Source organism: Meles meles, chromosome 4 (genome assembly GCF_922984935.1).
Source record: "Meles meles chromosome 4, mMelMel3.1 paternal haplotype, whole genome shotgun sequence".
Lineage (NCBI taxonomy): Eukaryota > Metazoa > Chordata > Mammalia > Carnivora > Mustelidae > Meles > Meles meles.
Window position 1 is genome coordinate 41,244,865 of NC_060069.1, and position 27,029 is coordinate 41,271,893.

General features: G+C 37.4%; 1 protein-coding gene across 2 annotated transcripts in view; it reads right to left on the minus strand.

Moving 5' to 3' along the window:
• Positions 1-2,538: 2,538 nt before the first annotated feature.
• CCDC14 (coiled-coil domain containing 14) overlaps positions 2,539-27,029 on the minus strand; it is a 45,663-nt gene continuing 21,172 nt past the window's right edge. For both annotated transcript variants that reach the window (XM_046001255.1, XM_046001254.1), the window contains 4 exons: positions 21,507-21,589; positions 10,850-11,068; positions 10,641-10,773; positions 2,539-3,599 (listed from right to left, as the gene is read on the minus strand). In XM_046001255.1, the coding sequence (XP_045857211.1) occupies positions 2,663-3,599; positions 10,641-10,773; positions 10,850-11,068; positions 21,507-21,589 (1,372 nt within the window). In that variant the 3' untranslated portion in view covers positions 2,539-2,662. The remainder of the gene's footprint in view (positions 3,600-10,640; positions 10,774-10,849; positions 11,069-21,506; positions 21,590-27,029) is intronic.

The following is a 27,029-nucleotide window of genomic DNA, read 5'->3' on the forward strand; positions in this document are numbered from 1 at the left end:
GGACATTCTAGTCTGACCCGAACTCTTCTAATTGTGCTCATCATCTACTGCTACCATTATCATATACAGATGACCCTTGAATACAGGTTTGAACTGTGCAGATCAACTTATACATGGATTTTCTGGTAAATATAATATCACATTGTGAACATATTTTCTAGTCCATGTGATTTTCTTTGCATTTTTTCTAGCTTAGTCTAAGAATACAGTATATTAATGCATATAACATAAAAATGTTAATCAACTTTATGTTATCAGTAAGGATTCTAGATTACAGCAGGCTATTAGTAGTTAAGTTTCTCAGGAGTCAAGTTATACATGGATTTTTGATCATAGAGGGGGTGTTGGGTGTCCCTAACCCTTGTGTTGTTCGAGAGTCAACTGTAGTAACCTTGATACCCTGTAGTCAGGTTGGTGTATTTACCATTCTCTTAATATACTACTTAAGCCCCACGTTTTGATGATACTTTCTTTACCAGGTAAATATTGTGAGGGTATTCACAGGATATTCAAATCCTACACATTCTTAAACATCAGAATGAAGTTTCTTCTCCTCTAGGTCTTTCTGTACCATTTGTAGGCTTCCTTCTTGTCTAAACTTTTGTGAAGCTCATTGTCTATCCCATCCTTTTTGCTAGAATCATATTCTACCTTGAGATTTAATCAAATTATTTCATGTTTTATGCCATGTGTGTGCCTTATATTAAATAAATAGTAAGCTCCTGGTAAGGTATCTTGAGGACTTTTCCAGTCTCATTTGTTTTCTTTTTTTTAAGACTTTATTTATTTGAGTGAGAAGGAGAATACGAGAGCATAAATGGGGAGGAGGGGCAGAAGGAGAGGGAGAAGCAGGATCCCGACTGGCAGGGAGCCTGGAGTAGGGCTGCATTCCAGGACCCTGAGACCATGACCTGAGCTGAAGTCAGACACTTAACTAACTAAGCTACCCAGGCACCCCAAAGATTTTATTTATTTCAGAGATAGAGAGAGCAAGAAAGAGAAAGTAAGAATGGTGGGGAGGGGCAGAGGGAGAAGCAGACTCCCCACTGAGTAGGGAGCCTGATGCAGGGGCTCCATCCCCTGGGATCAGGACTTGAGCTAAAGGCAGCTGCTTATCTGACTGAGCCACCCAGGGGCACCCTCATTTGTTTTTCAATCACATTGTTAACCCCTAATTAAGTGAAGCCATAAACATTCAATGCTTTTCTTTGCACGGGAGCATGTTCATCCTATGTTAAGGGCAAAATACAATACTCTTCTTGTATTATCATTTAATAATCTTAAGAATTTACTTTTGCATATGAATAACAACTGAATATTTAGGAGTAGAACGATATTTTCTTCGTTGCTGTGTTTTATATTTCTGAGCTGTACTTTGTAACTTATGCTGTTAAAGAATTGTGGCCTGTTACCTCTGAATACACCAATGAGTTAATTTATGAATACTGGAAGAAACGTTGAAAATATTAATGGACAATTCTATGACAAAAACTAAAAATTCATTTAATATTTTTAGACTTAATAAATCCCTACCTATAAAATCTGGACATGTCAAAGAGATTATATATGGGTCCTTCAGAAGTTGTAGCACCAACACTTAAAAACCAGGAGGAGGAGGTCCTGGTGCCGACAGAACTCTTTAATGCTGAGGCCTGCCCAAACAGTGTGCGGGAAGACATGGGCTGGCGACCAGGAAGTATCAGTGATAGCACAGTGCTCAGGCTTCTAACAGCTCCAGTGTGCTGCTTGCACGGAGGAAGGTGGTACTGAATAGTTAAGGAGTGGCTAGTAGAGAGAAGCAGAGACTAGCTTAGTTCATATTATTCATAAAATAGAGAACGTTCTCAGCTCAAGGGCTGAAAAGGAATTAGTCCAGAAAGGCAGAATTATAACCAGTGCAAGATGTACAAACTCCTTTATGTCCAAATAAGGACAAAACCCAAATATTTCTCATTTATTTAAAACAAACCAAATTTCCCAAATTAAGACTTATCTATTAGCATTTCCTTATCAGTCGGACTTTATTTTTAAAGGCGTTAAACATCCATGAAGGATAAAAATAAAAATGACAATATTTTAAGAAACCATATGCTAACTTAGGATGTTATCTATATTCTCTTGGACCAATCAACGTTTTTTAAGAGATGGAGATACTGGCATTTTTCTCTTAAAAGAAACGTTTATATGTCTCACCAACAACACTAGCCTGCAGCACAGAGCATCCAGTATAAAAACACAATGCCATTAAAAAACAAACAGGAATCCTGAAAGAGAAAAGAAAGCCTAGTTTAAATATAATAAGTTATACCCAGAGACTCCCTTCCTACCATCTGTTAGGAAAACCAGAGAGTCCTTCTGACCTGGACCCTTAGTCCAGCAGGGTAAGATAAGACCTCTAAGTGCAAAGTACTAAAATAAAATATTACTTAGAATACTTACCCAGTTATCTACAACTCTCCTCTCTTAACAATTCTTAAGATGACTTGTTTGTATAAACTCCAGACTGTCAATATATTCCAATAATAAATTTATTATTCATACAATTAATTATCATACATAATTAATATAAAACATCATTTCTCTACAGAAATTTAAAATATACATTCAATGTAGCCAAGGTCTATTCTTAAAAAGAAGCACTCCATCCCTTTTTCTTCTGAGTTCATTTCTCCAGAAGACCCATCCTTAAGGACTTCTGGAGTCTGGCAATATTAGCATCCAGGGCTGCCAGGCCGTTCCGGAAATCTTGTTCATCACGAGAAGTGAACGTTGAAAAAGAAGACATGCTCCAGTCAGACGTCAAGTCCGAATTTAAAAAGCTACCGTCGGAGACAGCACTCCCCCTCACTTGAACGCTGCTGCTCTGACTGGTGGCGGGGCGGGGACACACAGCCAGCCCAGGCAGCTCCTCGGGGGCAGCCGGGATCTTGCAGATGGCTTCCTTTATTTTCTTGAGGAGCTGCTTGTCTTCCATATCAGCTGTCCCGGGAAGTTTCTCAGGTACGTCTTCGGCTTCCTTTCTGGAAGAGGAACAGACTCCAGGGGCACACGATTTGTTTTCTTTTTCAGAGGCAAGTCCGCTGTTGCCGACCAGCTGTGGCGAAGCCACAGTGATCTGTGGCTGGGGGGATAATCTCATAGACAGTGGTGATTTCTTTTTAGAAGTGCTTCTAGCAAACGGAATGTAAATTGTATTATCCAAAGTACACTCATTGTCTATTAGAGTTGTGATTTCACTCCCTTCAACAGTATCCTGTTTTGAAAGGGGAGAAACGATCCCAGGGGCTGCTTCTTCCTCCACGGTCCTTGTGTGACTACACTGAGGGCCTTTGGGGGGCAGAACGCTTTCATAAGGTCTATCTGGCTCCATGTTCTCCTCATTGTTGACGGCTGAAAGTGGCTTGGAATGTGTAAAAGTGTGATCTGTTTCTAACTTATTTAGGTAGCTCATTATGGAAGTATGAGCAGGGATTGGGTCATGTTGAGGTTGTTTTTCATAAATGTTCAGAAGTGATTTGGTAAGATTGTTCCCAGACTTGGAGCGAGCACTGTCCATACTAAGATCTGAGAGAAGCCTTGCCATACTGCTCTGTAAAGTTCTGTTAAGAAGAATTTAGTACACTAATTATTCTTTTTTTACCTGTTTGTTTATTTATACGTCATCTTTAAAAGAAAGGATCTGAAGCAAGCCCCTGGTTTGTAACACGGAAAAAAGCAACTGAAAGCACAAAATCACAGAATGCATCTGGAATTAGTAAATTACAATAACAAATGATTAAAAGATCTTGGTCTATATTAAATCTAATATAATGATATTTAAAAATATAGGCTGAGAAATTTTTTTCTCTTAGGGTATGAAATGCTTTATTCTTGAGCAACATTGCAAAATGGTGTGGATTCTGTTAGTAGTGAAGTTATTTTTCCCCATTCAAAATATATATGCAAAGGGCACTGGAATAATCCTGGGGAAAAAAGGGTCATTAAAGATAGTTATCAGGTATAATTAGGTATGAGCAACAGCTAGGTACCAGGAGAAGTGTGATATAAGAAAAGCCACCCAGGCTCAGTGGGTTAAGCCGCTGCCTTCGGCTAGGGTCATGATCTCAGGTCCTGGGATCGAGTCCCGCATTGGGCTCTCTGCTCAGCAGGGAGCCTGCTTCCCTTTCTCTCTCTCTGCCTGCCTCTCTATCTACCTGTGATCTCTCTCTGTCAAATAAATAAATAAAATCTTTAAAAAAAAAAAAAAGAAAAGAAAAGCCACCCAGAGTCTGAAGTCAGACAGGAATGGAATCTAATCCTATCGCTAGCTGTGATCTTGGGCAAGTCACTCAACCTTTCTGAATCTCAAGTTTCTTAACTGCAAAATGAAAATATCTACTTCAGAATTACAAAGAACATAAGATAAGATCAAATAATAAACTATGAGGGCAAAGTGCTTATTAGCACTGCTTCAGGATCTATGGGTGTTCATTTGAAAGCAGCTTTTATTAGTAGTCCTATTAAAGCCAGTTTATACCAAGCTTTTGGTTTTTTTGAATTGAATCAAATATAAGTTCTTATATATCAATAAGAAATACATCAAATTTTGAAAGGATACAGAGGACATCAACAGGTAATTTTAAAAGGTTACAACTAGCCAGTAAGCATGTTTTAAAAGTTCAAATTCTAGGGCGCCTGGGTGGCTCAGTGGGTTAAGCCGTTGCCTTCGGCTCAGGTCATGATCTCAGGGTCCTGGGATCGAGTCCCACATCGGGCTCTCTGCTTGGCGGGGAGCCTGCTTCCCTCTCTCTCTCAGTCTGCCTGCCTCTCTGCCTACTTGTGATCTCTCTCTCTCGCTGTCAAATAAATAAATAAAATCTTTAAAAAAAAAAAAAAGTTCAAATTCTAACTGGAGAAGTTCAAATTTTTAAAATGTGATTTTTCTTTTGGATTATCAAATTAACAGGATAAAATAAGATTAATACTCACTATCAGAGAAATTTGAAGAGGCAGGTACTACTAGTGGGAGTGTATACTGGTATAACCCTTCCAGGGAACAAACTGGCAATACATCAGAAGTTTAAATATTTCTACATCCCACATTTTTGGACCACTAATTTGCACCTTTAGGAATTTATCCTACAGATATACATCAAGAGGCTACACCCAAAGATACTTACAAAGACAGAATTTATAATAGAAAATAGATGAATTGAGTATCTTTATCTTCAAATACAGTAGAATGATTGAACTATGCAATAATCACACCATAGCCATTTATAGTTGTGTTGTAAGGAATATTCACTGATGGAGAAATGTTCATTATATAAGATTAAACTTAAAAGAGCAGACAATAAGTAATATGGATAGAATACTATTTTTGTAAAAATAGTCACACACATCCAAACAAAATACTAAAAGGAAATCTCTATACTAAACAGCAGTGATTATATCTCTGGATAGAGAATGAGTGGGTTTGTTTTTTTTTCCTACAAAAGGAAAAACAAATTTTTTTCCAACCTGGCTCACACTGTCATCTTAAACATAATCTGAGTTCTGACTGCTCTTCAAATGGCAATGACTCCTAACCACTTTTTCTCATACCTCTCTCAAGAAGCTAATGAACTATTATTAAAGACAAAAACTATGTTATATGAACAAACCTTTTAAAAATGCTGTAATGAACAATCACCCACTAATTAATTCGATCTGACTATATACTGGAATTTTCATTTTATTTGTTTTTAGAAAGAATACTTATATTGAGGTTTCTTTCCAGACTTAAATAAAAATGTTATCTTTGCTGTGAACAAAATCAGTGACAAAAAAGGGAAGAAATGGACATGACATTAATAAGTTTAATCTCGGAGCACCTGGGTGACTCAGTGGGTTAGAGCCTCTGTCTTCAGCTCAGGTCATGATCTCAGGGTCCTGGGATCGAGCCCTGAATCAGGCTCTCTGCTCAGCAGGGAGCCTGCTTCCCCCTCTCTCTCTCTGCCTGCCTCTCTGCCTACTTGTGATCTCTGTCTGTCAAATAAATAAATAAAATCTTTTAAAAAAGTAAGTTTGATCTCTGGAAATTAACAGTAATTACTAACCTTCTGATTTAAACAAAAAGTTACTGACCATTGTCTCTCAAACTAAAAGAAAAATCTCCGTAAGTAAAGAAATGACAGTATGTCAAAATTTTAAAGGAAGAGATATAAACACCTGAATAGCTACAAAGTAGATTTATTTCTGTTTCTATTATGTGGGATATACCTAAACATGCTGATTTTTAATGCTTAGAAAACTGACACATCTTTATAATAAGACATTCAAGGTTCCTTGTCAGCTATTTATAAAAATACACTAATTTAAATAAGTGTCAGCACTGGTCAGAGTGTTCTTAGAAGCTATGAGAATATTTACCACTTGTTTAATGAAAATATATTAATTTTAATCATTTTAGAACATGTAGTAAAATTTTGAAAAAGTGATAAGGATGTATTTCAAAATTACTGAAGGTTGGAGAAGGGAGAGATGGTTGAGGATATTTTTTAAGAACTGGTTTAGGATATTTATTTAGAATTCATATATGTACCTTCTAGTCCCTTTATCCCTCCTCAACAACCTGATAAAGGCACTCAGAAATTCTGTGAAATCTTTAAGAGACTATCTAAAACACATACAAAAAACAAACATCTATCTTACCGAGGCATATGACTATGAGGAAGAAGGATGGGCTAGTTGAACATGAAGATTTAGCTGTATTGTCAGAAGTAAAGTTAACATGGTCACAGTATCCCAGCTATAGTATTGGAGATGCTCCTAATTAACTAAATTGCACAAGGTATCACCAAACATACTATAAATCACCAACGCGGGTGAATTTAGCTCAAATATGAACTCTCTGTTTTGTTTTGACAAAAGCAAAAATTGCCATCTGTGGGTATACTTAGATTTTGAAGTTGTTACAGAACTCTTCAGAAAATGTAAGGGTAGTACTAAGCCCTGTAAGACGTTCTGTGTTTCTATAATCATTTCAAGAGGCCAGTTAATCTAATGGGTTAGTAGTCCTGGTGCAGGATTTATGCCCAGCGTGAAAAGCAAAGGTCCTTGACAACAATGGAAGACACATGACAGGAAAATCTCCAGAGTCTTAAGGAGACCAAAACATTTCCACCTAATATTTTAGACATAGTCTTTTCTAAAAGCAGATTAATATACAAGAAGTAATGACCTTTTTAATTTCCTATGCTTCTATGTTAGGGTGAATGTTAAGAAAAGGCTCTAGTTGCAAGTGAATCCTTTTCATTCCTAAAAAAAAAAAAAAAACACTAGAAAAGGCACACTGTGTTATTTTGAAAGAATGAGCAGGTACAAAGGTATCTCTTACAGAGATAGAAGAATCTCTAAAAAACACTTCCTCTTCTGTCAGAGAGAAGCTATGTTTTCTAAACCAGAAAGCAAGGGGCGCCTGGGTGGCTCAGTGTGTTAAGTCTCTGCCTTCAGCTCGGGTCGTGGGGTCCTGGGATTGAGCCCCACATCGGGCTCTTTGCTCAGAGGGGAGCCTACTTCCCCTCCCCCCGCCTGCCTCTCTGCCTACTTGTGATCTCTCTCTATCAAATAAATAAACAGAAATCTTTAAAATTAAAAAATAGAAAAATAAAACAGAGAGCGAGGCTGAAGAGGGAATCTAAAATCTTGGCTTAGGTACCAGCTTGGGAACCAACGAGCTATGAAAGTCAGGCGAGTCCCCTCATTTCCTTGGGCTTCCATTTAGGCTAATTTCTACAATAATTATACTACTACTATGAAAATTGCCCTTACATTTTTATTATTAATTTTCTTCACAAATGCACCACACATGTTAAATAGTATTTAGTCAAGTTTAAAAAGGATGTATCTTCTTATATCCATCTCAAAGTGCTGGTATCACCAAACATACTATAAATCACCAACGCGGGTGAATTTAGCTCAAATATGAACTCTCTGTTCATAAGCTTTTAACTTGATGACATGGATATTCAGCAACTAAAATGATTAAATATTTTTGTATTTCACACGTATATATCTGGACATAATATACAATAAATGTTTGTTGAATAAATGAATAAGCAAATGAATCCACCTTTTTATTTCTCCATCTCTCGGGGTAAAAAAAAAATGCTTTAAGTTTCACTTAGACTAAATTTGGCATGGAGTTGTTGCCAGGAATAAACTATTTTAGCTAAGGACATGTCACGTGCAAGAGTGAGAGCAAACCTGACTAGGGATTAAGAGATGTGAGTTTCAGTCCCAGCTCTACTACTAACTTGCTATCAACATTGAACTTGCATGGTCCAGTTTTCCCATCCATGAAAATGCAGATATTACAATCTTTTCATCATAGATGAGGATCAGTAAAATAATAGATATGAGAGGGAGAAGACTTTGGGGAAAAAAATCAAAATACATAATAAATAAAAGATTACATCAGCTTCTGATTTTATGCTCACAAAGGAGCTAGACTTAGTAGTATGAAGTAAAGACTGTGAGACTAAAAGCAAATTTTCAGGCAACTAGATTCTCTGTTGCATTTTCTGCTAGAGACTGAACACCTTGCCCCTTATATGAGGAGATGCCCCCAGGGACACCTACACAACCACTCATGGAATCTGACCATGCTGACTTGCTGTCCTAGTTTTCTTTTCCAAATGGACAACATACCAAATGCATTTTCAAGAAAAAGTTTATATCCTATAAAAGTCACCCTTTTAAGGTGTATGACTGAGTTATTTTTAGTATATTCACAAAGTTATGTAAGTTACCTCTATCCAATTTCAGAACATTTTCACCACCTAAAAGGAAACCCTATACCCACAAGCACTCACTCCCCGCTTCTTCCCCTCTTCTCCCAGCCACTGGCAACCACTAATCTATTTTTTGTTTCCATGGGTTTGCCTCTTCTGAACATTTCCTATTAAATGGGATCATAAAATGTGGTCTTTTGTGACTGGCTTCTTTTATAATAAAATTTATTTTACCATTAAATACTTGATAATAACAGAGTTTTCATTTCATTTCATTTTGAAACAAGAGTTTCAAAACAAGAGTTTCAAAAAGAGGAGATGCTTTCCTTTGGCGACTTTATAAAGGCTTTTATTAGGAGGGACATTCTCTCATTTTACTTTGAACAAGAGTGGGATAAGTCGGGCGCCTGGGTGGCTCAGTGGGTTAAGCCACTGCCTTCGGCTCAGGTCATGATCTCAGGGTCCTGGGATCGAGTCCCGCATCGGGCTCTCTGCTCAGCAGGGAGCCTGCTTCCCTCTCTCTCTCTCTGCCTGTCTCTCTGTCTACTTGTGATCTCTCTCTGTCAAATAAATAAATAAAATCTTTAAAAAAAAAAAAAAAGAGTGGGATAAGTCAACATTTTAGAAACTCTGACCAAAGCCCAATAAATTATAACACTACATGGATATACAGTGTCTTTTGCTTGTCCCCATCGTTCAATAAGAGTTTGAGTGAAATATGAATGTGGAAAAAAGCATTATTTCTATATTAACATAGCTTATATATAATCAATTCAAATATGCTTATAAAACTAAATTAATAAATCATATATATACATACATATCACTATTTCATCTATTTTCCTAGAAGTTCATAATTCAAAACAGATCTTCTCATTTGAAATATAAAGGAGATTATTTTATATTCAAAATTGTTTTGTATTTGGAACTATGAACCTCCGGGATCATTAAGATGCATGGTCAGATCTGATGATATTCAGGCCTAAAATCACTGACTTCTCTAGTATTTAAATAAGTAGTTGGAAATCCAATTCTTAACAAATGTCTCAAGAGAAAACTGAACTTTTAAGGTACACATCATATAAAAATTTGGGTGATTTTATTGATTTAAGAAAAGACATGTTAGGGGCGCCTGGGTGGCTCAGTGGGTTAAGCCTCTGCCTTCAGCTCAGGTCATGATCTCAAGGTCCTGGGATTGAGCCCCGCATCAGGCTCTCGGCTCAGGGGGGAGCCTGCTTCCCTATATCTCTCTGCCTGCCTCTCTGCCTACTTGTGATCTCTGTCAAATAAATAAATAAAATCTTTAAAAAAAAAAAAAAGAAGAAAAGAAAAGACATATTAAGGAAGCAAGGGCTCTTAGGGGTTGCTGCCAACTCCCTCACTTTCGTGATGAAATGACTGAGGCCCAAAGAGGCTAAATGACTTTCCTGAGATCGTCTGGCCTGAGGGTTTCTGTGTTCAGAGCATCACGTGAATGATTTCTTTGTGTTCCCATCAACCCTAATCATGCCCCACTTCACAGCTGAGGTTTACAGAGTGTCAATGACTTGCTTAAAGTCACAGCCAGTATAAGGTAGAGCTGGGATTCCATTCAATGTTCTCTCTGGCTTCAGAGCCAGAGGTCTCCCTACCATTTGCTAAGTTAGTCTTCAGCTTATCTACAAAAAGCTGAAGCTCCTTACAAGAGCCCTTTTCCTGGAATCACGTGGTTTAGAAAGGCACTGAGACAGGTTTGGCATTTCCATATCTAACTGGAGCCGAAGAAAATCTCATCAGAAATTACTGACAAAATGAGAGCAAAGGCGGAAAGAGAGCAGGCTAAAATGATTTCTGAAGTCTATAAATAATCTGACAAGAGGTATGTTAGTCAAAAAAAGTCAACATTACCTGGTTAATTCTCTCAGGCGAGCCACCTCAGCATTGCGCTGACGTAATGTTATTCCCAAAATTTGATTTTCCTTTTCAGCAGCTTCTAACTTAAACCGGGAGCTTTTCACATTGACTAAGGCTTCCTCCAATTCTGAAACCACAAAAAAGTTTCAGTTTCCTCATTCTTTTTAAAAACTGTGACCATAACTACAATTCAAATACATTACCAATTTTTATTCTTGTTGTCTCAATGTCAAATTGTTGTTTATTTTCAAGTAAAGTCTGATCTTTCTCTTTAAATATACCAGCAAATTTTTTGTTTTCATCTTTCTGATTTTCAATCACTTTTAAAAGTTCTTCATTTTTACTCTGTAGTAATTCCTGGCTCTTCAGTGACTCTTGTAATTGGCTTTGCAGGGACTTGTTCAATGACTGAAGGGAAAACACTGCAAGACAAAACAGATCAAATAATTGCTGCCTGAATTTAAAAAGCACAAACCTGAAAAAGATCTGCTTTTAAAAAAAAAAGATCTGGAATTTACTGATTTTGCTTAACAATTATATGCTGGAGTAGTTCTATGTACTACTACATAGTAATTCTATGTAAATACTAAATACATTTTTAATATTTGATGCAGAAGTCATACATTTTTTCTCCAATTGATATCTGGGGCATTAACATTTTTTTACCTTTATTAATGAATATGCACAGAGTAAAAAAAAAAATTCAAACACGATGAGATACTAATGATACCAAGTGATTCTCAATGAAGAGTCTTCCTCACTACCCTACCTCTGCTCTCCTCCTAAAGGCAATCACTATTAACTTTGGTATCTTTCTGGAAAAGTACTCGTGCATATAACATACATATTTAGAAAGAGATGAATCATACTGTACCCATAGTTTCTAACTGTGTCTTTTTTCCCCGTAAGACTAATATGTACGGGGACAGAGATCTATCACATTCTCCTTAATGGCTGTAAAAGTATATGTCACAATTCACTTAATGAATAAAGACCTATGTGTGAGGCACGGTGTTAGAATCTGATGTACAGTGGTGATTAGGAGACATAGTCCCTGTTCTCAAAGAGCTGGTAACAAACAAGTAATTATAAATAGCAATAAGTGCTCTCAAGGGAACAATAAGGTAAATGAGCAGAGACTAAAAAGAGATTAACTACTTACAATGGCAGTCACCAATCTCCCCACCTCCTATCTTAGCCTCCTTTCCCACCCATCCTCACCCCCACTGTTTATTCATAGGGGAACCAGAGTGACTTTTTCCAAAATTACTCTGGTGAAGATGAGCAGTTTCATGAAGTATGTGTCCTGTTGGGTGATCATATTTTTCTTATTGCTTTGCAAGAGCTATTTATATGTTAAGAAAATTAAGCCTTTGTCATATATTATGAAAACATTTTCCCCATTTTGTTAATGTGTTTTAAATTTGTTTATAATTTTGCTGTGCAGAAAAATGAAAAAAAATTCAGAGGACAAATTTTATCATCTTTTCCTTTCTGGTAACTGAGTTTTGTCAGGCTTAGGAAAAGATCCCAAGAATACAAAAACAAACAAACAAACAGTTCTCATCTTTTCCTCTGCTATAGGTTTTTTTCCTATTATTTTAAACTCTATGATCCATAAACATAATTTGGCAATATCTGTCATAATTGCAACTGTATATATCCTTCGACTCAGTAATTCTACAACTATAATCTACAAAATGCTCACAATGTGCACAAAGACATATGTATAAGATTTTTACTACAGCACAGTTTGCACTGGGAAGATACCCTAGATAATGATCATCAGAGAACTTCAAGTACCAATAGACTATTTGAAGGATGGAACCACATAAGCAGAATATCCAAACAGTTCTTAAACAGAAAGAAAAATACCCACTATAGGTTTTATTAGGGCATTAGGGCAGGGAGCTAAGACGGTGGCATAGTAGGAGGACCCTAGGCTTGCCTCATCCCTTGAACACAGCTAGATAATTATCAAATCATTCTGAACACCCAAGACATTTATCTGAGGACTGACAGAACAAACTGCGCAACTAGAGGGAGAGAAGAGGCCACATGGAGGATGGGAGGAAGTGTAGAGGCATGGTTTGGGGGAGAAGAGAATGGCAGGTACTACAGAGGGGAGGGAGCGCTGGTTGCAGAGAAAGGTGTGGGAAACTGGAGCGCACAGGGATACTTACAAGGAGACCAGTTCCCCAAAGCCATTGTCTGGGAAAACAAGAGGGGCTAATTTTTATGAGTTTTTGCAACCAGTGGGGCTCAAAGACTGGAGTTTTAAAGGTCCCTGGGCTTGGCTGGGATAGAGATCTGAGGGTGCTGCCCTACGGCTGGAGAGAACGCAGGCAAGCAATCCCAGGGCACACAACACGATCTGAAGAACAGCTAAGGGGCCTAGGGAAAGGCTATTTCTACTTTCTGGAGTGCATCTGAGAGGTGGTATTGCCTCTCTACAGACTAAAGAGCCAGTGGGCACCATTTCCCTCACCTACCCCTAAGCAAAGGTGCAGCGACACCTGCTGGACACCTGCTGAGGGCAGCTAACCAGAACATTGGCTGTTTAACCAACTTACTCCAAATCCCACACCCCGTCCTCTGGCACGACTGCCCTTCTGGGTCAAACCTGCATTAGTCCCAGTGCAGCGAGACCCTCCCCCAGAAGATCAGCACAGGTCTCTACCACACCAGGTCCCCAAAGTCTGGAGTTTTAAAAGTCAGCAGGCTTGGCTAGGATAGAGCCCAAAGTGCACTGTGCTACTCCAGCAGCGCAATGCAGGCAAGCAACCCAGAGCGTAAAAACAGTAATCTGAAAAATGCATAGGACACATAAGGGGAAATTATTCACTCTTCTGAGAGGGCCTCCCCGAGAGCAGCAAGCACCAACTCCCTTCTCTCAGAACCAAGGGGCTGGCTGGCACCATTTCCCTCTCCCAGCCCTCAGCATAAACCAATTCCATAAGCAGCACAGCACCAACACTGGCTGCCTAACCTGCTTACACCAAGTCCTTTCCTGTGCTCTACTGATACTGCTTTTCTCGGACAAGTGTGTTAAAGGATCAGGTCCAGCAGATCTTCCCAGAAGATCAGCATAAACCCCTGCACATATATGTCTACCAACTTAGGGTTTTGCAAGGCTTTGTTCTAGTGGAAGTGGCATCAAGTCTCATTTAACAAGCAGTCCCTAACTAAAACTCGCCACACTCTGGCCAAGTTCCAAGCACTGTCCATGGCAGGTAAGGAGAACCTCTGTAGGGACAGAGCAACCAAACACAGCACCTGAGTGCATGCGGCACACATCGGAGATGCTCCCGGAAGCACCAGGCCCTGGACTAAGCATTAAATGACCTCTTCTTCATAAAGGATTACTCTCAGGAGCAGGAAACATCACAAGCTTTCCTAACACACAGTAGAAGAGACCTAGATAAAATGCCAAGATAAAGGAATTTACCCCAAAAGAAAGAGCAAGAAAAGATCATGGCCAGAGATCTAATTGAAACAGATTTAAAAAAGAAATATATATAAGTAATATGCCATAAGGATACTTGCTGGACTTGAGAAACGCATGGAAGACTTCAGGAAGGCCTTTACACAGAGATAAAAGAGCGAAAAAACAATCAGGCAGAAATGAAAAATGCAATATCTGAGATTTGAAACCAACTGGAGGTAATGACCACATTACTTTCTGGAATTATTACTTTCTGGAAGAAGCAGAGGAACAAATAAGTGATATGGAAGATAGAATTATGAAAAATAATGAAGCTGGACAAAAGAGAGAAAGAAGAACGGTGGATCACAAGAATAGACTTAGGGAGCTCAGTGACTCCATTAAATGTAATAACATTTGCATCATAGCAGTTCCAGAAGAAGAGAAAGAAAAGGAGGCAGAAGATTATTTGAGGAAATAAAAACTGAAAACTCCCTAATTTGGGGAAGGAAACAGACATCCAGCAGGCAGAGAGAACTTTCACCAAAATCAACAAAAGCAGGCCAGCACCAAGACATATTGTAGTTAAATCTACAAAATCTAGTGATGAAGAAAAAGATTCTAAAAGCAGCAAGACGAAAGGGAAGACCCATAAGGCTAGCTACAGATCTCCCACAGAAACTTGCCAGGCCAAAAGGGAGTGACATGATATATTCAATGTGCTGATTGGGAAAAATCTGCAACCAACAATAGTCCATCCAGCAAGGGTATCATTCAGAATAGAAGGAAAGAAAAAGAGTTTCCCAGACAAACAAAAACTAAAGGAGTTCATGAACACTAAACCAGCTCTGCAAGAAATATTAATGGGGACTCTGAGCGAGAAGGAAAGACCAAGAGTGACAAAGACCAGCAAGGAACAGAGAAAATCTCCAGAAACAATGACAAAACAAGTAATAAAATGGCACTAAGCACATATCTATCAATAATTACTCTAAATGTAAATGGAGTAAATGCTCCAATCAAAAGATGTAGGGTATCAGAATGGATTAAAAAAATGAGACTCAATTTAGACCTAAAGACACCTACAGATAGAAAGTGAGGGGATGGAGGAGTGCCTGGGTGGCTCAGATGGTTCAGCTCCCACTTTTGGTTTCAACTCAGGTCATGATCTTATGGATCATGGGTTTAAGCCCCGTGTCTAGGTCTGCACTCAGCAGGGAGTCTGCTTAAGGATTCTCTCCCTCTGCCCCTCCCCTGACTTCTGCATGCTCTCTAAGGTAAATAAATAAATCTTAAAAAAAAAAAAAAAAAAAAAAAGAAGAAGAAAGAAAGAAAGAGAGGGGAAGGAGAAACATCATGCAAATAAATGTCAAAAGAAATCCAGAGTAGTAATACCTACATTGGACAAACTAGACTGCATTTTTTTTGTTTTACTTCTTAAAAAAATTTTATTTCAGAGAGAGCACGAGCACACAAGTAGGGGGAGGGGCAAAGGGAGAGGGAGAAGCAGACTCCCTGCTGAGCGCAGAGCCCCACTTGGGGCTTAATCCCAGGACCCTGAGGTCATGACCTGAGCTGAAGTCAGAATCTTAACCAAGTGAGCCACCCAGGCACCCCCAAACTAGACTTTAAACCAAAGACTGTAACAAGAGATGAAGGACGGGAAGCCTGGGTGGCTCAGTAGGTTAAGCGTCTGCCTTCGGCTCAGGTCATGATCCCTGGGTCCTGGGACAGAATCCCACATCAGACTCCTTGCACAGCAGGGAGCCTGCCTCTCCTTCTGCCTGTTGTTCCCTCTGCTTGTGCTCTCTCTCTCTGACAAATAAATAAATAAAATCTTAAAAAAAAAGAGAGATATGAGGGACACTATATCATAATAAAGGGGACTATCCAACAAGAAGATACAATGGTAAATATTTATGCCCCCAACTTGGGAGCATCCAAAAACATAAAATAATTAATAACAAACATAAAGGAACTCATTGATAATAATATAATAATGGGGGATTTTAGCACCCTACTTGCATCAATGGACAGATCATCTAAGCAGAAAACCAACAAGGAAACAATGGCTTTCAATGACATGCTGGACCAGATGGACTTAGCAAATATATTCAGAACATTTCATCCCAAAGCAGCCAAATACCCATTCTTTTCAAGTGCACATGGGACATCCTCCAGAACAGATCATACACTAGTTCACAGATCAGGCCTCAAAAAGCAGAAAAAGATTTGCGATCACACCATGCATATTTTCTGACCACAAAAGATATGAAATTTGAAGTTAATCACAAGAAAAAATTTAGAAAGACCACAAACACATGGAGGTTAAACAACATATTACTAAAGAATGAATGGATCAATGAGAAAATTAAAGATGAAATTAAAAAATACATGGAAACACATGAAAATGAAAACACAATGGTCCAAAACCTTTGGGATGTAGCAAAAGCCATCCTAAGAGAAAAGTATATAGCAATACAGGCCTTCCTCAAGAAGCAAGAAAAATCTCAAACAACTTAACCTCACATCTAAAGAGCTAGAAAAAGAAAAACGAACAAAGCCTAAAGCCAGCAGAAGAATGAAAATAATAAAGATTAGAGTAAAAATAAATTATATAGAAGCTAATAAACCGGTAGAATAGATCAATGAAACCAGGAGCTGGTTTTTTGAAAAAAATAATAAAATTAATAAACCCCTAGCCAAACTTGTCAAAAAGAAAACAGAAAGGACCAAAATAAACAAAATCACTAAAGAGGAGAAATAACAGCCAACACCACAGAAATATAAACAATTATAAGAGAATTTTATGAAAAATTATATGACAACAAATTAGACAACCTGGAAGAAATGGATAAATTCCTGGAAACCATAAACTACCAGAATTGAAACAGGAAGAAATAGAAAACTGGAGCATACCAATAACCAGCAAAGAAACTGAAATAATAATCAAAAATCTCCCAAGAAACAGAAGTCCAGGGTCAGATGGCTTCACAGGGGAATTTTACCAAACATTTATAGAAGAGTTAATACCTGTTTTTCATAAACAATTCCAAAAAATAGAAATGGAAGGAAAACTTCCAAACTCATCCTATGAGGCCAGCATTACTCTGATTCCAAAACCAGACAAAGACTCTACCTAAAAAGAGAACTGCAGGCTAATATCCCTGATGAACATGAATGCAAAAATTCTCAACAAAATACTACCAAATTGTATCTGACAGTATATTAAAAGAATCATTCACCACAATCAAGTGGGATTTATTCCTGGGCTGCAAGGGTGGTCAATATTCAGAAATCAATCAACGTGACACACCACATTAACAAAAGAAAGGCTAAAAACCATATGATCCTCTCAATAGAACGCAGAAAAAGCATGGAACAAACTACAACATCCTTTCATGATAAAAACCTTCAATAAAGCAGATTTAAATGGAACATACCTGAACATAACAAAGGCCCTATAAAACCCACAGCTAATATAGTCCTTAGTGAGGAAAAACTGAGAGCTTTTCTTCTACAGTCAGGAATAAGACAGGGGACGTCCACTGTCACCACTGTTACTTAACACAGGATTGTAAGTCCTACCCTCAGGAATCAGACAATACAAAGAAATAAAATTGATCCAAATGGGCAAAGAAAAAGTCAAACTTTCACTGTTTTCAGATGACATAATACTGTATTTAGAAAACCCAAAATACTCACCAAAAAATTGCTAGAATTGATACACAAATTCAGTAAAGTTGCAGAATACAAAATCAATGTACAGAAATCTGTTGCACTTCTATATACCAACAATGAAACAGCAGAAAGAGAAATCAAGGAATTGATCCCATTTACAATTGCACCAAAAAATTACTTAAGAGTAATCCTAACCAAAGAGGTAAAAGATTTGTATTTTGAAAGCTATACAATACTAATAGAAGAAATTAAAAGTGACACAAAAAAAATAGGAAAATATTCTATGCTCATACACTGGAAAAACAATTATTGTTAAAATGTTTATACTCCAGGGCACCTGGGTGGCTCAGTTGGTTGAGCATCTGACTTTGGCTCAGGTCATGATCTCAGCGTCCTGGGACCGAGCCCCATATCAGGCTCATACTCTGTGGGGAGTCTGCTTATCTCTCTCCCTCTCCCTCTCCCTCTGCCCCTTGCCCTGCTCATGTTCTCTCTGTCTCTCTCTCAAATATATAAATAAAATCTTCAAAAAAACTGTCTATACTTCCCAAAGCAATCTATACCTTTAATTCAATCCCTATCATAATACCACCAGCATTTTTCACAGAACTTGAAAAAAACAATCCTAAAATTTGTATGGAACCACAAAAGACCCTGCATAGCCAAAGCAATCTTGAAAAAGAAAAGCAAAGCTGGAGACATCACAATCCCACAATCTGTAGTATAACTACAGAGCTATAGGGACCAAGATAGTATTGTACTGGCACAAAAACAAGACACATAGATCAGTGGAACAGAACAGAAAATGCAGAAATGAACCCAAAACTATATGGTCAACTAGTCTTCAACAAAGCAAGAAAGAATGTGCAATGGAAAAAAGACAGTCTCTTCAACAAATGGGTTGGGAAAACTGGACAGCCACATGTAAAAGAATGAAACTGGGCCACCTTACCCCATACACAAAAATAAGTTCAAAATGGAAGAAAGACCTAAATGTGAGACAGCAAACCACCAAAATCCTAGAGAAGAACACAGGCAGCAAACACTTTGACACTGGATGTAACAACTTCTTACTAGATAGGTCTTCTAAGGCAAAGGAAACAAAAGCAAAATAAACTAGTGGGACCTTATCAAAGTAAAAGCTTCTGCACAGCAAAGGATATCAACAAAACTAAAAGGTTTTCCTTTGGAATGGGAGAAGATATTTCCAAATGACATATCTAATAGAGTTAGTATTCAAAATACATAAAGAACTTATCAAACTGAACACCCCCAAAACAAATAATCCAGTTTTAAAATGGGCAGAAGACATGAATAGACATTTTTCCAATGAAGATATACAGATGCTAACAGACCCATGAAAAGATCTTCATCACTCAACATCAGGGAAATGCAAATCAAAACTACAACAATATGTATCCCCATACTAGTCAGAATGGCTAAAATTAACAACATAGGCAACAACAGGTGTTAGTGAGGATGTGGAGAAAAGGGGGACACTCTTACACTGTTGGTGGGAATGCAAGCTGGTGCAGCCACTCTGGAGAACAGTATGGAGATTCCTCAAAAAGTTAAAAATAGAACAACCCCATACCCCAGCAATTGCACTACTAGGTATTTACCTGAAGGACACAAAATATAGATTCAAAGGTATACATACACCCCAACGTTTAGAGCAGCATGATCAATATCCAAATTATGGAAAGAGTGCAAATGCCCATCAACTCATGGATGGGTAAAGAAAATATGGTGTGTGTATATACATATATATACATACACACACACACATACATACATACAGAATATGACTCAGCCATCAAAAAGCATGAAATCTTGTCATTTGCAACAACATGGATGGAGCTAGAGAGTATTATGTGAAACAAAATAAGTCAATCAGAGAAAGACAAATACCATATTTCACTATAAGTGGAATTTAAGAAACAAAACAGATGAACATGGGGGAAAAAAAGAGAGGCAAACCATAAAATAGAATCTTAACTATAGAGAACAAACTGAGCATTGCTGGAGGGGAGGTGGACAGAGGGATGGGTTAAATGGGTGATGAGAATCAAGGAGGGCATTTGAGCACTAAGTGTTGTATATAAGTGATAAATCACTAAATTCTATACTTGAAACTAATATTACACTGCATGGTAATTAACTGGAATTCAAATAAAAACCTGAAAAAAAAGAAGACTATCCACTACATATTAAATGAATAAATGCAAGCTTCAGAAGACCATATGCAGTGTAATCTCATTTTTAAAAAAGAAAAAATACATATATAGTTCTTTTAGTGCCAGGCACATGGTAGGAACTCAGTATTTGTGAAACAGATCAATTCTATATGAACAGGAGACATGTAAAAGGAAAAAGAGCCTTTTACAAAAAAAAAAAAAAAAAAACAGGGATGTCTTATTGGATATAATAGCACAGAGCTTTTTTTTTTTAAGATTTTATTTATTTATCTGACAGACAGAGATCACAAGTAGGCAGAGACGCAGGCAGAGAGAGAAGAGGAAGCAGACTCCCTGCTGCACAGAGAGCTCGATGCAGGGATCGATCCCAGGACCCTGGGATCATGACCTGAGCTGAAGGCAGAGGCTTTAACCCACTGAGCCACCCAGGTGCCCCAGCACAGAGCTTTTAAAAAATTTTTTTTATTTAAATCCAATTTAGTTAACATATAGTGTGTTATTAGTTTCAGGTGTAGAATTTAGTGATTCATCAGTTGCATATAACACCTTATGCTCATTATATCACATGCCCTCCTAAATGTCCATCACCCAATTACCCCATCCCCCCACCCACTGCCTCTCCAGCAATCCTCAATTTGTTTCCTAGAGATAAGAGTCTCTTATGGTTTGCTTCCCTCTCTGGTCTTTTTTAGTTGTGGTTTTTTGTTTTTTTTTTTAAGATTTTTAAAATTTACTTGATAGAGAGCAAGAAGGAGAGGGAGAAGCATGCTCCCTGCTGAGCAAGGGGCCTGATGTTGGGCTCAATCCCAGGACCCTGGGATTATGACCTGAACCAAAGGCAAACACTTAACTGATTGAACCACCCAGGCACCTTCCCTCTCTGTTTTTATCTTATTTTATTTTTCCTTCTTTTCCCCTATGTTCATCTGTTTTGTTTATTAAATTCCACATATGAGTGGAATCATATAATATTTGTCTCTTTTTTATATATGGTATTTGTCTTTCTCTGACTTATTTTGCTTAGCACAATTTCCACTAGGTCCATCCATGTCATTGCAAATGGCAAGATTTATTCTTTTTGATGGCTGAGTAATATTCGTGTTGTGTGTGTACACACCACGTTTTTGTTTTTTTTTTTAAGATTTTATTTATTTATTTGACAGAGAGAGATCACAAGCAGACAGAGAGACAGGCAGAGAGGGAAGCAGGCTCGCTGCTGAGCAGAGAGCCCGATGTGGGACTCGATCCCAGGACCCCGAGATCATGACCTGAGCTGAAGGCAGCGGCTTAACCCACTGAGCCACCCAGGCACCCCACACCACGTTTTTTTTTAACGCCACATCTTTTTTCATATTTTGGCTATTGTGGACATTACTAATACCACAGATCTTTTATTTTTGTTTTTGTGCACTTATAATTTTTAATTATAAGTATTATTCCTATTTTTTCAAATGTAAATTAAAAGTCTTAAGACAAAGTAATTAAGAAAGCTCAATTCTTTACCAGCATTTCTAGAACAAAGAATTTATTATCAGTTCTTAAAGTTCTTTTACCTACATTCAAGGTTGCATTCCAGAGCACCAGTTGCCTTTTGGGTTTTTTCTTGTTCTCTAAGTTGCTGGTTCAAAATTCTCAGTTGCCTAAAGGAAATAATAAAGAAACATGATTCCAAGAAACCCAAACTCATTTAACAGTGTACGTCCAACAGCCTATTAAAAAAGATAACAGCTCCCCTCCAGGAACCATCGGTTTGTTCTCTATAATTAATAGTCTTTTTCTTGGCTTGTTTTTCTTTTTTCCCTTTGCTCATCTGTTCTGTTTCTTAAATTCCATATATGAGTGAGATCATACGGCATTTGTCTGACTGATTTATTTTGCTCAGGTGAGTGGGGGGGGAATGGGGAAAAAGGGAGATGGACATTAAAGAGAACACTTATCATGATGGAAAAGATTAAAAAATTAAAAATGAAAAAGACAAAAGATGGTACTCATCAGGACTGCAGAAGTCCATCTCATCCCCAAAACAAAAGACAAAAACAAAATAAACAAAACAACAAATCACATTGCTGCTCTTATTCATAGGGCCTAAGATAATTTTTGAAAGATTGCCTGGGACAGCATAAACTGTCCTCTCACAAGAAAAAAGAAGACTTCTCTTAGTTTTCCCTTTTCTTTTTTTGTTCTCTCAATGATTTCCTTGTCTTTTTTAAAAAATGTCTTTCATTTCCTATCTCCTCCTGCTATTTTCTTCTTCTGTCTTCATTCTCTGCATTTTCATTACCGTACAAATAACATCTTTTTTAAAAGATCTGTCATAGCTATGACCTAGAATACCTGCAAAGACTGACTGCTATCAGACATGCATCTGCTTGGTTTGTCACACATTGAAAAAATTGGGAAATGCAAACCTATGCTTCTAATAATTTCTTTATTAGATGGAAAAGTTAATGACCTTATTTAAAAAAAGTGAACGCTAATGAGCAGCAACTTCACCCTACAATAAACTTCAAAATTTGTGGCCTCTTTACAAACTGGAACATACAAAAGGAATTACAAAAATCTTTACTTCTAAGAAGCTGACGCTTAAATAACTTTCACAAAGTGAAAATTGTCTCTATTATCTTTCCAGAATTAATTACCTGAAAATATTCTGTTGTTTTTTTTTTTAAAGATTTTATTTATTTATTTGACAGACAGAGATCACAAGTAGGCAGAGAGGCAGGCAGAGAGAGGAAGGGAAACAAGCTCCCTGCTGAGCAGAGAGCCTGATTCGGGGGCTCGATCCCAGGACCCTGGGATCATGACCTGAGCCGGAGGCAGAGGCTTTAACCCACTGAGCCACCCAGGCGCCCCGAAAATATTCTGTATTATTTGTTACTAAATTTAAAATGATAATGCCCTTCTTCATATCATTTACATGTATTAATTCCAGACAGATTAACCAAATAAAAAATAGACAAATAAGACCAAGTATAAAAGTTTTAGGTGGAAATCTACATAATCTTGAAGTGGGGAAGGCATTCCTAAGCAAGACTCAAAATCCACCAATCATCAAGGAAAAGAATGAAAGATTTAAAGATATCAAAATTTAAAACTTGTCCTAGAATTAGGAATCTGGAAGCAAATACCTGCCACACATGAGACCAAAAATCCACAACACTTAAAGAGTTCCCGCAAATCAGTTAGAAAGGCAATAAAAATGGGCCATTCACATAAGAAATCGAAATGGCCTATAAGCGTACAAAAAATGGTTGGCTTTACTAATATGAAGAAATATAAAGTTAAAACAGGAGATATTTTATGGCCACAAGATTGTCAAAAATAAAAGGAAATAATATTATTTTTTGGTGAGGCAAGTGAATTATTTCAATCAGTGGGAGTCAACTGATATAACCATTTGAATGGCAACTTGACAGTATCCAACGAAATGTAAAATGTTCATTATCTTTGACAAAATAATCTGAGTTATCTAGCCTCAGCAATATAATCAAGCCTTGAACAACAGAGGCTTGAACTGCGCAGGTCCACTTATACAGATATTTGATAAATACTAGATAGTACTATAAATGTATTTTTCTCTTCCTTAGGATTTTCTTAATATTTTCTTTTCTTTAGCTTACTTTATTGCAAGAATATGGTACATAATACATATAACATATGTATTATAATATTATAATACAATACATATAATACATCTAGCATATGTATATATGTATTATGTACCATATAATATATATGTTAATCAATAAAAACATTCAATGTTATTGGTAAGGCTCCAGTCAACAGTAGGTTATCAATAGTTAAGTTCTGGAGGAGTCAAAGTTACACACAGATTTTTTACTTTGTAGAGTGTAAGGGCCCCTAACTCCTGCATTGCTTGAGAGCCAACTGTAGTTGTACATGTGCAAACGCATCTACAATCTTTAGATATATACAAAGATGTTCACAACAGCACTATTTAATAGCAATAAGTTAGAAACGACTCACAGTGCTACATAAATTATGGTATATCCATAATGAGAAAAACACAAGTAGTTTTTAAAAAAGAGACATCTAGGGGCACCTGAGTGGCTCAGTGGGTTAAGCATCTGCCTTTGGCTTGGGTCGTGATCCCAGGGTCCTGGGATCGAGCCCCACATCAGGCTCTCTGCTCAGCGGGGAGCCTGCTTCCCCCACCCCCCACTGGCCTCTCTGCCTACTGTGATCTCTTTCTGTCAAATAAATAAATAAAATCTTTAAAAACATTTTTTTAAAATTAAAAAAAAATAAAAAGAGACATCTACATGTACTGACAAGGAAATATCTTCAAGACTCATTGTGAAGTGGAAAAAAGCAAGCTACAGAAGAAAAACAGTATAATACAATCCCATGTTTATTTCAAAAACAATTCTGCTTTTCTGAAAAGTTTCCCCTTTATAACAAAGAGTGCAGATCTAGAAAAGGCAGCAAAGACTGGTAATCTACAACTCTAACTGAAATGCTTCTTTTGGTATTTTCTAGGAGAACAGAAAGTACTGAGGTCGTCTTACACACCAAGTGACAGAAGCTTTGCTTGACAATAATCTTGTACACATATTCCTCATCAGATTCTTCTCTTCTCTTCCCCTTTATGGCCGGACTAAACTTTCAACCCTTACTGTAAGCCTCTCATTCCTACCCTCCTCTTCTCAGTAGGATACTTTCCTATTTTCACTAAAAATAACATGGCTTGGGGACAAACTGTTACCCTTCTGCCCCAGGGCATACAAATTTATCCATGTATATACATACACACTAATCTCACTTCTTTCTTCTAGTCTTAGAGACAGGGAGTCTCATCAGCTTCCTGGATCCCACTGTCTGCTCTACTCTTAAGGACTCTGCTCCTATTCCACTTCTTTTATCTTCTCCACCTGCAGCTTCTTTACTTGTTTAGTCCTAAGCCAAGAAGCATAATAAAAGCCCTCCCATATTCAGGAAAATATGTCCTCCAACCAAACTGTACCATTAGCTACTCTCCTTCCTTCTCATTCCCAGCTTTCAGGGCCAGGCTTTTAAAACATGATTGTTCTGGGTGCCTGGGTGGCTCAGATGATTAATCATCTGCCTTTGGCTCAGGTCATGATCCTGGGGTGCTGGGATGAAGTCCTGTAACTGGCTCCCTGCTTGCTCTGCCTCTGCCTCTCTCTCTGTGTCTCTCATGATTAAATAAATAAAATCTTTTAAAAAAATGACTTAAAAAACATGATTGTCCTATTAAAAAAGATACATGATAAAAAATAACAAAAGATAATCTTAAAAATGGATAGAGTCACATACGCTTTTAACAAATATTATGTATTATATTTTCATGTACTTGATTTAAACAAAGGAAAAGAACTGCTGACATTTAGGCAAATATTTCTTTTTCCTTTACTCATTGTTTTAAAATATGGCTCTACTGAAATGAAACATATATAATAAACTGCACATTTTTTTTTTTTTAAAGATCTCACTTCTTTATTTGACAGATAGAGATCACAAGCAGGGAGAGAGGCAGGCAGAGAGAGAGAGAGAGAGGAGGAAGCAGGCTCCCCGCCAAGCAGAGAGCCCGATGCGGGGCTCGATCCCAGGACACTGGGACCATGACCTGAGCCGAAGGCAGAGGCTTTAACCCACTGAGCCACCCAGGCGCCCCAATAAACTGCACATTTTATAATAAAAGTATATAATTTGGCAAGTTTTAACATAGGATGTGATGAAACCATCACCATAATTAAGATATTCATCATGCCTCCAAATTTCCACATGCTCCATTTTCATAACATCCTCTTCCCAAACAACCACTTATTTATAGATTATTTTGCATTTTCTGGAATTTTATACTATATATCATACAATATATTCTTTAGCCTGCCTGCCTTCATTCAGCACACTGATTCTGAGATTCACCCATGATGTTGCACGTATCAATAGTTCCTCTGTTTCCACTGCTGGGTGGTATATTCCATTGTGTGGATACACCACCATGTGTTTATCCATTCACCTGTTAACGGACATCTGGGTTATTTCCGATGAACATTCACAAGTAAGTTTTTGTTTGGACATATGCTTTTACTTCTCTGTGTACATACCTAGGAGTGAAATGACTGGATCATATGGTTTATGTTTAATTTCTAAGACACTACCATACTATTTTCCAAAGCAGGTGTACCATTTTATATTCCCACCAGTAAATTATGCAAGTGCCAGTTCCTCCACATCCTCACTGACATTTGGTAGTCTTTTGAATTTTAGTCATTCTAGTGGGTATGTGATATTATTTCATTGTGGTTTTAGTCTGTATTTTCCTAATGACTAACAGTGATGAGCAGATTTTCATGCTTATTTGATACCCATCTATCTTCTTTGATGTAGCGTCTATTAAAGTACTTTGCCTGTTTTTTGAGTTGTAACACTTCCTTATACATTCTATATACACAAGTCCATCAAATACATGTATTGCAAATATTTTCTCTGTTGTTTGCCTCTTCATCTTTAGTAATAGTGTCTTTTGAAGAGCAAATTTTAAATTTTGATGAAGTCCAACTTACAAATTCTTTATACTTATGTTTTTTGTTATATTTAAGAAATCTTTCCCAACCCAGGATCCCTAAGATTTTTTTCTTATGTTTTCTCTAAGTTCTATTTACCTTATTTATTAAGTTTTAACTTAATAGATATTTAACTTAGATATTAACTTATTTAACTCATATATTAAGATTTGTGATTCAAGTTAATTTTTATATATGGTGTGGTGTACAGGTTGAAGTAGTTGTTCTTTCCCTCTCTCCCTTCCTTCCTTTTACTTTTTTCCTTTTTTGTGTATGGCTCTCCAATTGTTCCAGCACTATTTAGTGAAAAGATCATTCTTTCCCCCACTGAATTTACTTAGCATCTTTGTAAAAAATCAGTTACCTTTATTTTATTATTATTGCTTTTTAAAGATTTTATTTGAGAGAGAGAGAGAGGCTAAGGGAGAGAGAAAAGCAGGCTCCCTGCAGACGCAGGACCCCTGAGATTATGATCCAAGTTGAAGGCAGATGCTTAACCTACTGAGTCACCCAGGCCCTCCTAAAAAAA